The following is a 16,648-nucleotide window of genomic DNA, read 5'->3' on the forward strand; positions in this document are numbered from 1 at the left end:
GCTAAGTTGGGTGGCAGTGTGAGCTGCGAGGAGGATGCTATGAGGCTGCAGAGTGACTTGGATAGGTTAGTTGAGTGGGCAAATGCATGGCAGATGAAGTATAATGTGGATAAATGTGAGGTTATCCACTTTGGTGGTAAAAACAGAGAGACAGACTATTATCTGAATGGTGACAGATTAGGAAAAGGGGAGGTGCAACGAGACCTGGGTGTCATGGTACATCAGTCACTGAAGGTTGGCATGCAGGTACAGCAGGCGGTTAAGAAAGCAAATGGCATGTTGGCCTTCATAGCGAGGGGATTTGAGTACAGGGGCAAGGAGGTGTTACTACAGTTGTACAGGGCCTTGGTGAGGCCACACCTGGAGTATTGTGTACAGTTTTGGTCTCCTAACTTGAGGAAGGACATTCTTGCTATTGAGGGAGTGCAGCGAAGGTTCACCAGACTGATTCCCGGGATGGCGGGACTGACATATCAAGAAAGACTGGATCAACTGGGCTTGTATTCACTGGAGTTCAGAAGAATGAGAGGGGATCTCATAGAAACGTTTAAAATTCTGATGGGTTCAGACAGGTTAGATGCAGGAAGAATGTTCCCAATGTTGGGGAAGTCCAGAACCAGGGGTCACAGTCTAAGGATAAGGGGTAAGCCATTTAGGACCAATTTGAGGAGAAACTTCTTCACCCAGAGAATGGTGAACCTGTGGAATTCTCTACCACAGAAAGTTGTTGAGGCCAATTCACTAAATATATTCAAAAAGGAGTTGGATGACGTCCTTACTACTAGGGGGATCAAGGGGTCTGGTGAGAAAGCAGGAATGGGGTACTGAAGTTGCATGTTCAGCCATGAACTCATTGAATGGCGGTGCAGGCTCGAAGGGCCGAATGGCCTACTCCTGCACCTATTTTCTATGTTTATTTACTCTGTCAAAAGCCTTCAAAATTTTGAGCGCCCCTATTAAATCGGCCCTTAACCATTTCTGCTGTAAGGAGAACAATCTTTTTATCTTTGTTCTTGTCCTGAATCATTTGCAGCCCCCTCCATGAGCAACAAACATGAACTTTTTTCAGTATGTTTAAAAACAAACTTTAATGAATAAGTAAAAAATAAATGCCCTTTTATATCACTTTTTGATTGCTTTGTGACCAAAATTGAGTTCTCCAGATGTGGTCTGCATTATAAACATGTGGCGTTCATTTCATTGTAACAGCACAGAAAATGTAATAATGTTTTTAACAGTGATGTTGCTCACATTAGGTTATTATTGATGAATTCTTGATTTCTCTTCAGAACTGTGTTTTTAAAAAAAAAAATTACAATTATAATACACAGAGCTGCCAATGCAAAGGAGTCTGAAGTGTTGACTGGCAACTTGGGAGACAAGCTTATACCACAGAATGAAATCCTGCGAGATGTCAGTGACCTAAAGGCCCTGGCGAACCTGCACGAGAGCCTGGAATGGTTAGCGGCACGGCTGAAGGGTTTCTTCTCCAGTCTGTCTACAGCTCAGTGTAAGTATCTGGCTCCTTTCATGAAGGTTTCATTGATCTTGGTTTGGGTCAACAACAACACAGAACCCTAATTACATTATGGATAAACCAACTTGAGTTTAACATTGTCTAAATTAACCTGCTTAATTTCAGTTGCAAACTGGGGTTCATATTCTCTTTTTCTATCTCTCTTCTTCTCCCATCTTCCTCTTCTCCTCACGCTCCCGCTCCCCTTTGTGCTCCCTGTCCTCCTCTCCCTCCCTCTCCCCCCTCCCTATCCACCATAGTACTGAAACAGCGCTAACAAAAGTCGCAAATGACATCCTCCATGCCCGTAATGCATTATCCCTCCTCCTCGTCCTCAACCTCTCTGCAGCCTTTGATACGGTTGACCACATAACCCACCTGCAACTCCTCTCCTCCATTGTCCCATTTTCCAGGTCTTGGTCCTTAGCCTTGTAGGTTACGGTCATGAGGATTTCTGTCTCTACCACCCTTTTCGGCAGGGAGTTCCAGACCCCCACCTGGGTTAAAACATTTCTCCGCAAAGCCCCTTCAATCCTTCTACCAATTACTTTTAAATATATGCCCCCTAGTTTTTGACTTCTCTGCTAAGGAAATAGGTCCTTCCTATCCACTCTTATCTAGGCCCCTCATAATTTTATACACTTCACTTTAAATCTCCCCACAGCCTCCTCTGTTCCAAAGAAAACAAACCCAGCTTATCCAATCTTTCCTCATAGCTGCAATTCTCCAGTCCTGGCAACCTTAAACCCCACCTCTGTCACCCCTCCTGATAATTGCTTTCTTTAGCACAATGTTTATTTCTTCGTTAAGCCTCTGTGAAGCCATGGACATTTTTGTTCGATATTAAAGGCACTTTATAAGTGCCAGTTTTTGTTTGTGTAGTCATTGTTGTTTTATAGGCAATCGTAGCCGTCAATTTGTTCACAGCAGGGTCTTACGAACCACAGTAAGGTAAATGACCTGTTAGTTTGTTTCTGGAGATGTTGATTGTGGGATAAATGTTGGTCAGGACACTGGGAAAATAGGCATGCTCTTCTTCAAATCCTGCCATGGGAGCTTTTACGTCCACCTGAGAGGGCAGAAGGACCGGGGTTTGATGTTGCATCCGAAAGACGGCACCTCTAACAATGCAGCACTCCCTCATTGCCAACGTTCCCTTTAAGCTGCACGGTTGTGTAGCTCTCTAGACCTCCTGTGCAAGTGGTAAAAACCGCAGGTGCGGTATTTTAAAGGAGCCATGCACCCCCCAAAAATAAACGGAAACATTGTTTTTTGTTGCTCTGAAGTGTTAGCCTGGATTGTTTGCTCGAGGCCCCCGGAGCGGGAGAACCCGTGACCTTCTGACTCAGAGGCATGAGTGCTGCCACTGGACCATGGCTTCACACCGACTGCAGTGTGGCAGGCCGCTGACAACACTGAAGCTTAATTTTTCATGTTTTTGATTTCAGCTGGAAACCGGGGCAAGCACACATTCCAAAGCTTTATTTACCCTTGCCAGTGAGCAATACAGAGCTGGCATTGTAACCGGGGTGTGCTGGCCCTGGGATTTACAATATCTGAGGTGCGCTGGCCCTGTGATCCCTCTTTGAAGGCATCGGTCTCAAGCGGGTACCTGTAGTGTTAACAATACCCCTGAAGGACCATCCAAGGAGAAATCTCTCGCACTGAAACCTACCAAAAAAAAACACCTTCAACTAATTAAAAAAAAACGGAAGATGGTGTTTTGTTGGCATGTTTACCATTTGTGTTCTTAACACAGATAAAAACTCAATAATCCATTACTGTATGCGTGTTATAATTAACATTAATATAAAAACAGGATGGCTAATAGGAGTGCTTTATCACAGATGACAGTCACCTCACTGTTCATTATTACTGTTTGCAGAGCTGATGGAAGTTGTGTAGCTGTCGTCTTATCTTGAGTCATTCGAAATTGGATTTCATTTTATTAGGCTATTCAGGAAGGAAAAATGATTTTTTTTTATTAATACAAATAATTTTCTTCACATAATGTGAAATGTAATAAATTAAAGCTGGCAGTAACCCTTTGAGTGTTGAATTCTTCCCTGGACAATGTTATTTTAGTTAATATTCTCCATCAAAAAGAAGTTTCGACATGTCGGATATATTGTCATCCGTCCATCAGTGTCTCTTGGTACTTGTGTGTGTAAGAAAAGTTAGGGATTAAGTGAGACTGGCAATCATTTTAGCTCATAAAGCTGGTCCATTAAAGCAGGAAAGTAATTTATTTTATTCATTCTCGGGATGTGGGTGTGGCATAGCTGAAATTTGTTGCCCTTGAGAAGATGTTGGTGAACCGCTGCAGTCCATATGGCGTAGGCACTCCCACAGTGCTGTTGGATACGGAGTTCCAGGACTTTGACCCAGCGACGGTGAAGGAACGGCCGATATATGTCCCAAGTTGGGATGGTGTGCGATTTGGGGCAGAATTTCAAGGTGATGATGTTCCCATGCATCTGCTGCCCTTGTAGGGACTGGAGGTCGTGGGTTTGGGAGGTACTGCTCTGAAGGCATGATAAGTAAAAGCATCACCCCAGTGTGATACTGAGAAGGTCCCAGCCAGAGCCATAGTAGCGGTGCTACAATTGACCTTTGCGTGCCTGGGGGAGGGAGACAAAAGTCTTCATGGGTTGATCACTATCCATAAAGTATTTGTTCGTTGAAGTTGGGCAAAGGCAGGATTGGCTCAGCTGTGAATCCCCCCCCCACAATCCAATAGCCTGTAGACATTCATTGTTCAGGCTCACACATTAAGAGTAGGCAGTTGCTGTCAGACTGCACATGTGCCAGGTCATGCATTCAGAGTACCCACCTGGAGGGTGATACTAGAAGCTGACCATTTAACCAATCCCCAGCTGAAGCCAACTGAGGAGATTGGCAAAAAGAAAATAGTCTATGTAGTCCACGGACTCCAGTTTCTCCAATCTTTCCTCATAACTCCGACCTCTAACACTAGGGAACCACCTCATGGCACTTCTCTTGCTGCCAACAGTGCATGAATGTCTTTGTGTCTTAATGACCAGAACTGAGCACAGTACTCAAGATAAGGTTTGACTAGAATTCTATAATGACTTGAACATGACTTCCTTTCCACCTGCCTGCTGCTGTTTTAGCTATATTGTTCCACATTCTGTTAGCTTTGTTGTTGGCAGCCATGCCTTCAACTGTTTAGGCCCCATACTCTGGAATCCCCTCCTTAAACCTCTCTGGATTTCTACCTTCTATTCCTCTTTTAAAGCTCTCTTTAAAATGCACCTCTTGTGATCAAGCTGTTGATCACACAACGCCCTCTCCCAACCACCCCCCCACTTCCCCCCACCCCATATTGCCTTCTTTAGCTCGGCATCCATTTTTGTCTGATTACATATCTGCGCTGTAGAAGACAATCCAATCACTTCAACAACTCAAGATCACTTGCCTTGGTCCTGAAATTAGTGAGAAGTTTGTGAACAGGGTCATCTTGCCTTCCCTGCATAAAACATAATGCTAAGGACATGGCTCCAAGATGGGGGAATGGAAGGAAGGAAGCACTTTACAGCCAATGAAGTTTTTTTTGAAGTGCAGTCACTGTTGTAATGCAGAAAACACAGCATCCAAGTTGTGCACAGCAAGCTCTCACAAACAGCAATGTGATACTGACTAGATAATCTGTCTTAGTGATGTTGATTGAGGGACAAATATTGACCAGGGTGCCGGGATAATTCCCCTGCTCTTCAAAATAGTGTCATGGGATCTTTTGCATCCGCCTGAGAGGGCTGATTTAACATCTCATCCGAAAGACAGTGGATACAGATATGTTTGTGTCCATGTGTACGTATGTATGTATGAACTGCTGTGATGCTGTGCTGCCGATGAGGAAACTAGTTCGAGGGGAGTACTGGCTGGAGAGTTTGGGTTTTTGTTCTATTGCAGAGGAACGATACAAGTTCCTAGTTTTCCTTTGAAATCAAGAGCAGAGCAGGAGATAGATACTTACAGGGAAAGGGCAAGAAAATGGGATTGGAGCAGACAACTCCCAGCAGCGACACAATGCTTCAAATTGCCTCCTGTGCTGTAATCCCCATGATACTAAAATTTCTCCAAAGGGAACATAAGAAATAGGAGCAGGAGTAGGCCACCTGGCCCCTCGAGCCTGCTCCGCCATTTAACAAGATCATGGCTGATCTGATCATGGCTGATCTGATCATGGACTCAGCTCCACATCCCTGCCCACTGCCCATAACCCTTTAATCACTCAAAAATCTGCCTATCTCTGCCTTAAATATATTCAGTGACCGAGCCTCAGCTCTATGGGGCAGAGAATTCCATAGATTTACAACCCTCAGAGAAGAAATTCCTCCTCATCTCAGTTTTAAATGGGCGGCCCCTTATTCTGAGACCCCTTTTAGTTTCCCCTATGAGTGGAAATATCCTCTCTGCATCCACCTTGTCGAGCCCTCTCATTGGGCCCAAATTTGTCCAAGAGTTGCTCCGCTTTTTTTGGAGCAACTTGATTTTTTTGAGAGTATCTTAAAAATCGCAATTCTGCACATTTAATTTGCGCCAGTGTAAGTGAGTTAGTTAGGATTTTTTTTTAGTTTAGTTTTTTTTTCAAAAGGGGGCGTTACCAGCCACCTACGCCTGTTTTGGCCATTTAAGCCAGTTTGGACAGCTAATAGTTGCTCCAAACTAACTTCGGCCAACGTATGTGGCCTCTTGCGGAGAGTTAAGAAATCAGTGCAGGTAAGTACATTCTAAAGCACAAAGCACTAAACAAGGCACAAAAATAAGCATTCAATAACAAATTAAAAATACAAGGAAGCTGAGAGGACCTGCACCGAGCACCAAGACTTACAAAGCACTAAACAAAGCACAAAAAGTAATAAGCAATTAATTAACAAATAAAAACTGGAAGGAACCCTGCACCTAAAGCACCAAGACCAGAGTAATAAGCAATCAATCAATAACAAATAAAAAAATAGAAGTCCTACCTTTATGTGAAGGGAAGGCAGCGGGCTGCCGATGAGGGAGCCCATTCGGCCAGGGATAGGGGTGACACGCTTCAGCCCCTCCCACACAGCCTGCAGAGCACACTCTCGGATTCTGGGGGCAAGGAGCTTCTGCGCATACGCGCACACACAGAACCAGGGGTCACAGTCTAAGGATAAGGGGTAAGCCATTTAGGACCGAGATGAGGAGAAACTTCTTCACTCAGAATTGTGAACCTGTGGAATTTTCTACCACAAAAAGTTTTGAGGCCAGTTTTTTAGATATATTCAAAAGGGAGTTAGATATGGCCGTTATGGTTAAAGGGACCTAGCTCAGCCCCCGAATCCAGTTGCCACACTGCGCCACCATCGAGGAGAGGCTGGGGAGCGGCCAAACTCGGCCTGAAGATTTTTGGCGCCCTTGCAGTTCTACAAAAACGGCGCGCCAGAAATCTGTTCTGGCCAAATTTGGGCCCATTATCTTATGTTTCGATAAGATCACCTCTCATTCTTCTGAACTCCAGTGAGTATAGGCTCAACCTATCTTCATAAGTCAACTCCTCATCTCCGGAATCAACCAAGTGAACCTTCTCTGAACTGCTTCCAATGCAAATATATCCTTCCTTAAATACGGAGACCAAAACTGTACACATTACTCCAGGTGTGGCCTCACCAATACCCTGTACAGTTGTAGCAGGACTTTTCTGCTTTTATACTCTATCCTCCTTGCAATAAAGGCCAACATTCCTGATTACTTGCTGTACCTGCATACTCACTTTTTGTGTTTCATACACAAGGACCCCCCCCCCCAGGTCCCTCTGTACTGCAGCACTTTGCAATTTTTCTCCATTTAAATTATAATTTGCTTTTCTATTTTTTTTTCTGCCAAAGTGGATAATCTCTCACATTTCTCCCACATTATACTCCATCTGCCAAATTTTTTCCCACTCACTTAGCCTGTCTATATCCCTTTGCAGATTTTTTGTGTCCTCCTCACAATTTGCTTTCCCACCCATCTTTGTATCATCAGCAAACTTGGCTACATTACTCTTGGTCCCTTCATCCAAGCCATTAATATAGATTGTAAATAGTTGAGGCCCCAGCACTGATCCCTGCGGCACCTCACGAGTTACTGTTTGGCAATCTAAAAATGACCCATTTATCCCGATTCTCTGTTTTCTGTTCGTTAACCAATCCTCTATGTGGCATCTTATCAAACGCCTTCTGGAAATCCAAATACATCACATCCACTGATTTCCCTGTATCCACCCTGATTGTTACATCCTCAAAGAACTCCAGCAAATTTGTCAAACATGATTTCCCTTTCATAAAACTATGCTGACTCTGCTTGATTGAATTATGCTTTTCCAAATGTCCTGCTACTGCTTCCTTTATAATGGACTCCAGCATTTTCCCAACGACAGATGTTAGACTAACTGGTCTATAGTTTCCTGCTATTTGCCTGCCTCCTTTTTTAAATAGGAGCATTACATTTGCAGTTTTTCCAATCTGCTGGGACCGTCCCAGAATCCAGGGAATTTTGGTAGATTACAACCAATGCATCCACTATCTCTGCAGCCACTTCTTTTAAGACCCTAGGATATAAGCAATTAGGTCCCGGGGACTTGTCAGCCTTTAGTCCCATTATTTTACTGAGTACTACTTCTTTAGTGATTGTGATTGTATTAAGTTCCTCCCTCCCGAAAGCCCCTTGATTATCCATTATTGGAATGTTTTTAGTGTCTTCAATCGTGAAGCCCGATACAACGCCTCTGTTGTTCAACGTGTCTGCCATTTCCCTGTTCTCCATTATTAATTCCCTAGTCTCATCCTCTAGGGGACCAACATTTACTTTAGCCATTCTTTTCCTTTTTATGTGCCTGTAGAAACTCTTACAATCTGTTTTTATATTTCGTGCTAGTTTACTTTTGTTACGTATGTAACCCTAGGCAACCTATATCGTACCGCCACCAGAGGGCCTACCTGTTGGAGTCCCAAGGGATCCCAGCATCCTACCAGCACTTGAGTTTAAATAAAGGAGCTAAGGTCACACTTACTCACTGTCTACAGTACTCAGTTGCATTTCTTTATTATGAGCATAACAACTTTCATAATCTATCATCCCCCTCTATCATTTGTTTAGTCATTCTTTGCTGGCTTTTAAAAGTTTCCCAATCCTCTGACCTCCCACTGGTCTTGGCCACATTGTATGCCCTTGTTTTCAATTTGATACCATCCCTTATTTCCTTTGTCAGCCACGGATGGTTATCCCTTCTCTTACAGTCTTTCCTTCTCCTTGGGATATATTTTTGTTGCGAGTTATGAAATATCTCCTTAAATGTCTGCCACTGCTCATCAACTGTCCCACACTTTAATCTGTTTTCCCAGTCCACTTTAGCCAACTCTGCCTTCATACCTTTGTAGTCTTCTTTACTTAAGCTTAGGACACTGGTTTGATATCCAATTTTCTCACCCTCCAACTGAATTTGAAATTCAACCATGACAATCCTTTTCTGGGAGATCATTTATTAAACCTGTCTCATTACACAGTACCAGATCTAAGACAGCCTGCTCCGTTCCACAACATACTGTTCAAGGAAACTATCCCAGATATACTCTATGAACTCTTCCTCAAGGCTACCCTGGCCAATTTGCTTTGCCCATTCAATATGAAGGTTAAAATCGCCCATGATTATTACCGTTCCTTTTTTACAAGCCTCCATTATTTCTTGATTTATACTCCATCCAACAGTGTAGCTACTGTTTGGGGTCCTGTAGACTAAGCCCGCCAGTGACTTTTTCCCCTTATTATTCCTTATCTCCACTCAAACTGATTATAAGAACATAAGAACATAAGAATTAGGAACAGGAGTAGGCCATCTAGCCCCTCGAGCCTGCTCCGCCATTCAATAAGATCATGGCTGATCTGGTCGTGGACTCAGCTCCACTTACCCGCCCTCTCCCCGTAACCCTTAATTCCCTTATTGGTTAAAAATCTATCTATCTTTGACTTGAAAACATTCAATGAGCTAGCCTCAACTGCTTCCTTGGGCAGAGAATTCCACAGATTCACAACCCTCTGGGAGAAGAAATTCTTTCTCAACTCGGTTTTAAATTGGCTCCTCCGTATTTTGAGGCTGTGCCCCCTAGTTCTAGACTCCCCTACCAGTGGAAACAACCTCTCTGCCTCTATCTTGTCTATCCCTTTCGTGATTTTAAATGTTTCGATAAGATCACCCCTCATCCTTCTGAACTCCAACGAGTAAAGACCCAGTCTACTCAATCTATCATCATAAGGTAACCCCCTCATTTCTGGAATCAGCCTAGTGAATCGTCTCTGTACCCCTTCCAAAGCTAGTTCCCAGTCCAGGTCACTTCGCAACCACGTCTCTGGAACAAACAGAAGTGGGACAATTACCGGGGGTTGCTCTCACAGCCTAGTAGTTAACTGAAGTGTAGCATGTAGGGAGCAGAGCACTTGACTGTCGCTTCAGCCAGAGCAGGAGAAAAAAACCTCATGAAAAGAGACTGCAGTACAAGTGAAGATAAAATGTTATAATTTTCTTGGGACTGTTGGATTGAATTTGTACGGTCAAACAAAAGGAGATTTCTTTTTTCTCTCCTGTTTTCTGCTCCTACTTTTTTCCATCCTGATTTTTTCTCCTTTTCTCTCCCGACCACACTGACTGATGCCATGGGATGGGTCCGTAACCCTTCAGTGCACTTCCCAAGGGGCCTTTCGCCATCAGCCTGAGTATTGAGACTTGCCAGGCTCTCAGCTGGATCCCATGTGCATGCATCAGGGGTCACAGGATGTTGAGCAGGAGCGAGAACCCTGCCTGAACTTCCACTGAGGCCACGGGTACTGGAATTGCAGGGTTAAAGTGACTTTACCGCTTTGGTAGGTTTGTGATCTGACTTTGATGCAGCAACAAATTATCCACATCAAGGAGCTGCTGGCTTCTGTCAGATAGTGCAGGATTCTACACACAACATCGATCGTCCGACTTCATTCCCACACTTGACGCAATCTGTTCCTGAACGTGAATTTTATAGTTAACCTCCAATTAACCCTCTCTGTGATTCTGGATGTTCAAAGTGGAATATACAGTGCACATTTCTTCTTCTGCTGTATCCATACTGCAGGAAACAGCTCAAAGGATTTTTTGAATGTTATTTCGTTGCAGGTTTCCTGAAAGGAATGAACTTTCATTTTCACTGTAATGCGTCGTAATATGAGGGTAAATGTATGCACATTGCTTCTCCAGGAGTAGAGGTGCAACTTACATACACTACTGTTGTTGTATATGCTGACTATGTATGTACTCTATGTGTAGTCACTGAGCTTGTATAAGATGGAGACTTGTTTACCTGATATACTATCAGTAAGGTTCACACCATGTACACACATGCTGGCACCACTAGAGGGTGCAACTGGTGGCAGGTCCCTGTATAAAAGGCTGCACACCATGCTTGCACAGCACTCTGGAGTTTGGAATAAATGACCACGGTCACTACAGTTCAAGTACAACATATTGCCTTGTGGAGTCATTCATAAGTACACTATAACAACTGTCTTGTAGGGATAGACAATGTGTAACAGATGCAAACCATAACCTCCCTGGTGATGGGGGAGTTATATGTGAGCATCACTGCCTCCCCTAGCTGTAGGGTAAAGGATAATGAGCTAGATACAGGCTGCCCTGTTTGGTATAGTGAGTAATTGCACTGTGGTGTATGGTACACAGGCACTTAGACCAGGAAAGAGCATCTGTGCTGAGTTAAGGGCACTTACAGTTTGCTTTCGTGGGTGTAATGTATTTGCTTCATGGGTTCTTTGCTTGAAGAATTGATAGCAACACATTGCTATTAAGAACGAGTTGGTTTATTAGCAAAGGATTAACAATCACACGACAATTACTAGTTCATCCGCCAGGCTCACAACCACCTGCCTCATCGTGGATCCCCTGAACTCAGCTGGCTGGGGTTTTATTGAGCCTTGTGGACATCACGTGACTGGCTAAGCCACTTTACAATGCAACAGCTCTACAAATCTGTGAGCATACTCATAGGTGCATACATTACAGTGGACTTTGGAGGGCAAAAAAAAATGACTTGACTTTCCACTGCTAATCACAGTTAAGGGCCGCCTGCATAGTGCATATGAGCAAGCATCAGGTCTCGTCAGGGGGAGGGAGAGGGGGAACCAGAGACCATTACAAATCAGCCCAACCCATTGTCACCCGACATCCACACAAACATGCACTTTTCAGCAAGGATCACTGGATAAAAGTGAACTCTGGAGATTTTCTTCCTCCTATTGTCCTCATTTGGGACCAACTAAATGAGCACAATTTGGGGGTTTAACCTGGGGGCTTCTGATCAATGTTCCCTGTAGGCTGCGGGGCCTGTTTCTTTCAATGTGCGGTCCCTTTAAATATCTGCGCATGCGCTTTATTTCTGATGTAAAAGCTTGGGAGTGGTCTGTGCGGGACCTTGCAGATTTCTGTGTGGCCGCGCGCAGCTTGAAGGGAACACCTGGGGTGCCTTTACCTGCTGGCTCAAGGAGAGCTGCAAAATCCAACATTTTACAAAAAAAATAGAAATGATTTAAACATTACAGTGCAAAGCAAAAGAGCATATAGAAGCTGAACTCTCAGCGAAGCCGACATCATTAGGATTTGCTTGATAATTGGATTGAATTTATGTATTGTTGCTAGAACAGCGAGTACCATTCTATTACATTATTTAATTGTGACAATTCATTAAACAGTAATAGTAAGCAACTCCTCGGCAACATTAATTCACGAAAACAACATTCTAGCTGTGTTTAGCTAGCACTTTATCACTGATGACAGTCACTCTGCTGATCATTATGATTGTTTACTGAGCTGATGGGAGGCACAGGGCTGTCTTCTTATCTCCAGCCGTTTGAAATTGCTTTTCATTTTATTTAAATCTCCAGAGTTCACGTAGGTGTTCAGAAACAAATTGTCGAAGGCAACATTTTCCACACAAAATTCTGTATAGTCACTGTAAAATAACAAATATTTAATTACCTTTATAACTGAGATGTTTGTGTCATCACCACCTTAGCGTGCATTGGATCGCAACTTGAACCAGACAGTTTGATTGTTGTGTGGGCAGTCTGGAAATCTCTATCACGAACTGGACACCAGAGCCTCAATATTAACCCCTGCCCCTCCAACAACAGACAGAAGAGAACCTTCGGCCTTTCTCCCCCCATCCCCCACTCCCCTGCCCCACTTTCCAGTTGCCTCTTTCTCCCCACACCCCTGAGATCGTGCCTCTCTCCCCACCCCAAGCCCAAATCTCTGGCTTTGCCCCCTCCCGATTGCCGGGGACCATCTGTAATGTATGCTCACAGGTTTGTAGAGCTTGTTGCATTGTGAGTGGCTTAACCAGTTACGTGATGTTCACAAGACTCAATAAAAGCCGGGTCTTGGTCATCCGCGATGAGGTATGCAGGTGTGAGCCTAGCGGATGAACTGGTAATGTGTAGTGTGTTTGTTAAACCTTTGTTAATAAACCAACTAGTTCTTAACAGCAATGTGTTGCTATGAATTCTTAAGCAAAGAACCCAGGAAGCAAATACATTACACCGTAAGGGAAGTCAAGAACATGGATGAGAGACTTCAATTATATGGTGAGCCCACAGAATTGTTCTCCTTATAGCAGAGAAGGTTAAGGGAAGATTTTATAGAAGTGCTCAAAATGTTGAGGGGTTTTGACAGAGTGAATAAGGAGAAACTGTTTTTACTGGCGGATGGGTCAGTAACCAGAGGCTACAGAATAATGTTAATTGGCAAAAGAACCAGGGAAGAGATGAGAATTTTTTTAATTCAGCGATTGTTATGATCTGGAGTGCACTGCCTGAAAGGATGGTGGAAGCAGATTCAATAATAACTTTCAAAAGGGAATTGGATAAATACTTGAAAAGGAAAAATTTGCATAGCTGTGGAGAAAGAGCAGGTCTATGGGACTAATTGGATAGCTCTTTCAAAGAGCCGCCATAGGCATGATGGTCCGAATGGCCTCCTTCTCTGCTGTAAGATTCTATGATTCTCTGGTGAGAAAGGAGCAGAGAGAACAGGACTGGTGATATTTTAGTGAAATTACCTTTTATTTGGAGATACTGAACCAAACAATAGAAGGGGCACAATGAATATGCATAGTTAAGTCATATGATCTCTGGAGCACCCTTTGATAATCTATCTCTGTAGATAATCCATTTCCTTAATGTTATCTTACTTGGTAAGTTCTCCAAGACAATTTCCAGAATGACATCTTCAGCACTTGGCATTTAAACAAAAATATTCCATTCCAATAAAGGAAACTGACACTGGGAGCCCTGTGATCGTTCATTAGATAAATGCGTTGCCGTGTGCACTAAGTCACAGCTGGACTCCGAAGGAAAAAAATTAGTTGGATGGCTGCTCCAGATACAGTGGCTACAAAGTGTATGTGTCACCCCATGGTCGATTAGCCTGTTGATATATGGCCTGAATGTGAAGAATGCAACAGATATCAGAGGTCCAGTGGATGCTGTGAAACTTTTCCCCCACATGGGTCAGCTGCTTCAGGAAAAGAGGGTTAACGTGAGAAATCGTAAGGGTGGAGGGAGCAAAAATGGACATAGGGAAACACAGAAGGAATGTTGAGACTGTTTCTAATTAATTTTAATTGTTTAATTTTTGACAAAGAGTATGAATGCTGAAACTCATGAGTTCACAACGTAGATTATGTGAACTAGAGCCCCCAACCGAGCTTCCTGTGACAGGAGCTCAAATCAGGATGTCAGAGCACGATAAGCGCATTCCATGCAATTGGCCTTCCATTAAAATGAATGGTATGCTGACTCCCTGCTTGATTTCCAAGATTATGGGTCCAAGTTTCCGATATCCTCTAGAATGGCGCACCTCCGAGAGGCCCGCCTATTTTGTGGAATGAAAAGCGCGGCAAAAACTTACCTCGCGATTCTCCGAGTGCAGCAGGCCTGTTCAGCAGTCAGCGCGACGCAGCACAACAGCAGGGGGGCAGAGCTACAGCCCTGGGCCATAGAGTGCCGGCAGCTGCGCGCGTGCACAGTAACTCCTGGCCCCCAGATTCTGTGTGCGTGTGCTGCTGGCTGTGGGGGAGGGGCCTGAAGCAAGCAGCCCCTAGCCCTGGCTGAATGGGCTCCTGGAACGGGCAGAGTGCTGATTTCCAGCCTACAGCGCGCAGTCCCTAGCCCTGGCCGGACTCCCGGTGCTCCCGAATGGGTAGGTGAGGTAGGAACTTTTTATTTTTTATTTATTGATTTATTTATCATTTATTATTGATGATGGTTCTTTATTTTTAAAAGTGAAGTGTTTAATGCTTTGGAAAATCCCATAACTTCCCTCCCCCCCAATCTCTGGCTTACCTGCGCCTAATTCTGAAGTGTACTCAAGGTTTTTCTGAGCGTACAAAAGACGACATTTACTCTGTTCCAAGTTAGTTTGGAGTAACTTTTCGGTGTCTAAACTTGCAAAACAGGCGTAAGTGGCTGGTAACGCCCCCTTTTGGGGAAAAAAAACTGAACTAAAACAAAACTGAACTAACTCACTAGAACTGGAGCAAACTAAATGCCGAGAATTGCGATTTCTAAGACCAAACTCGTGACGCCAAAAAAATAGGAGCAACTCAAGCTGAAACTTGGGCCCTATTTTCGTTCCTCATTGCACTGAATCGGAACATTTAACCTAATAGTTTCTCTCGCAAGTAAAAAAAAAACTTTTTCACAAGATTTCCTCTCCATTTGTAACTCTGCTTCAAGGGTTCAAAACAGTTATACGGCCCAAGCTTACTCAGTGCTTTGCAAAATCATTTTAAAATCGTGCGGTTTTACAGTGATATTGACAGCAGTGAGTTGGAACTGTGCTCGAGGGGGACGCTGCTCATTGAGCGACCCCTAGCTATCGTCGGAGAAGGCCAAGTTACTTGACCTTTGGAAGTTTGACAGTTTGTCATTGGGCAGTTTTTCCACAGAACAGTCAGTAACGCTGCATGCAGTGACGGAATCCTTTCGCTGCTGCTGGAAAAAAATTGATTTTCTTTGAAATCCCATTAAATCATCCATGTGCATGTTTAATATGAATTTTGTGTCAGCGGCAGCATTAAAGACAGAGGACAGGAAGCCTTTCAGAGTGTCATTGCTTAAATGAGTTTCTGGAGAAGAGAAGGTCCCTGTTATTTATTTTTTTTTTCATATCATGAGTTTTAATTCAGAACCGCATTGATTTACAAGAAACAATCTTCCAGGAGGCACAACCTTCCGGCTGGTAAAGTCACCTGGGTTGTTGGCTCTCGTCTCAGCAGTTGCTGATGTGAGAAATGACAAAAGAGAAAGCCCTAAAGGCCGAGGCTACAGAGCAAAGAAAAACCTTCGAGATTAGGATTTCTCCCCCTCTGTGTTTTTGTACCCACCTCCTGATAGCACTGTCTCTTGGCTTGATTAAGGTTCTGGCTGGGGTGCAATTCTAAGAGGTGCTGGGTGATTTCCCCTTGTCCCCTCCCCCTCCCCTTTTTAAGCCCAGGGATACTGAGACCACTTGTACTGCCAATGCTGCTGCTCTGCCTTGAGTTATATAATTCGTTGTAGTGGGGCCTTAATCTGTACCTCTTGCTGAGCTGGATGACAACGGATTCACTAGATGAGTCAGGAGGGCATCCTCCTGAAAGAAAACAGGAGACCTTGGCGACATGCACCATTTTACGGATCCCGTACGGGCGAGCAGAATTGTCTACGGTCACGTTAGTGTCAGCCGTGCCTCAGTGGGTAGCACCCTCGCCTCGGAGTCAAAAGGTTGTGGATTCAAGCCCCACTCCAGAGACTTGAGCACATATAATCTAAGCTGTCATTTCAGCCGGAGGTGGCGTCTTTTGGATGAGACGATATACCAAGGCCCCATCCTAGGGCCTAAGGTACTATTTGTAGAAGAGTGGCGAGTTCTCCCAGTGTCCTGGCCAATATTTATGCCTCACTCAACAGCACTAAAACAGATGATCTCATTACTGTCTGTGGGACCTTGTTGTGCACAAATTGGCTGCTGCATTTCTCTACAATGACTACATTTTTTGCTGTGACGTGCTTTGGGCCCTC

At 44.0% G+C, this 16,648-nt stretch overlaps 1 protein-coding gene and 1 long non-coding RNA gene across 3 annotated transcripts in view; one reads left to right on the plus strand and one right to left on the minus strand.

Moving 5' to 3' along the window:
* Positions 1–16,648, plus strand: part of exoc4 (exocyst complex component 4) — a 617,734-nt gene that overhangs the window by 557,230 nt on the left and 43,856 nt on the right. The window contains exon 13 of the mRNA XM_070897190.1: positions 1,332–1,510. Coding sequence (XP_070753291.1) covers positions 1,332–1,510 — 179 coding nt within the window. The remainder of the gene's footprint in view (positions 1–1,331; positions 1,511–16,648) is intronic.
* LOC139278431 (uncharacterized) overlaps positions 1–16,648 on the minus strand; it is a 133,642-nt gene that overhangs the window by 31,003 nt on the left and 85,991 nt on the right. Inside the window, exon 4 of one of the 2 annotated variants that reach the window (XR_011596265.1) lies at positions 11,415–12,537. The exons of the other annotated variant lie outside the window; for it this stretch is intronic. This is a non-coding gene — a long non-coding RNA (uncharacterized lncRNA). Of the gene's footprint in view, positions 1–11,414; positions 12,538–16,648 lie in introns of those variants that run through there. 2 annotated transcript variants of the gene reach the window in all.

The sequence above is a fragment of the Pristiophorus japonicus genome, chromosome 13, assembly GCF_044704955.1.
Source record: "Pristiophorus japonicus isolate sPriJap1 chromosome 13, sPriJap1.hap1, whole genome shotgun sequence".
Classification (NCBI taxonomy): Eukaryota; Metazoa; Chordata; class Chondrichthyes; family Pristiophoridae; genus Pristiophorus; species Pristiophorus japonicus.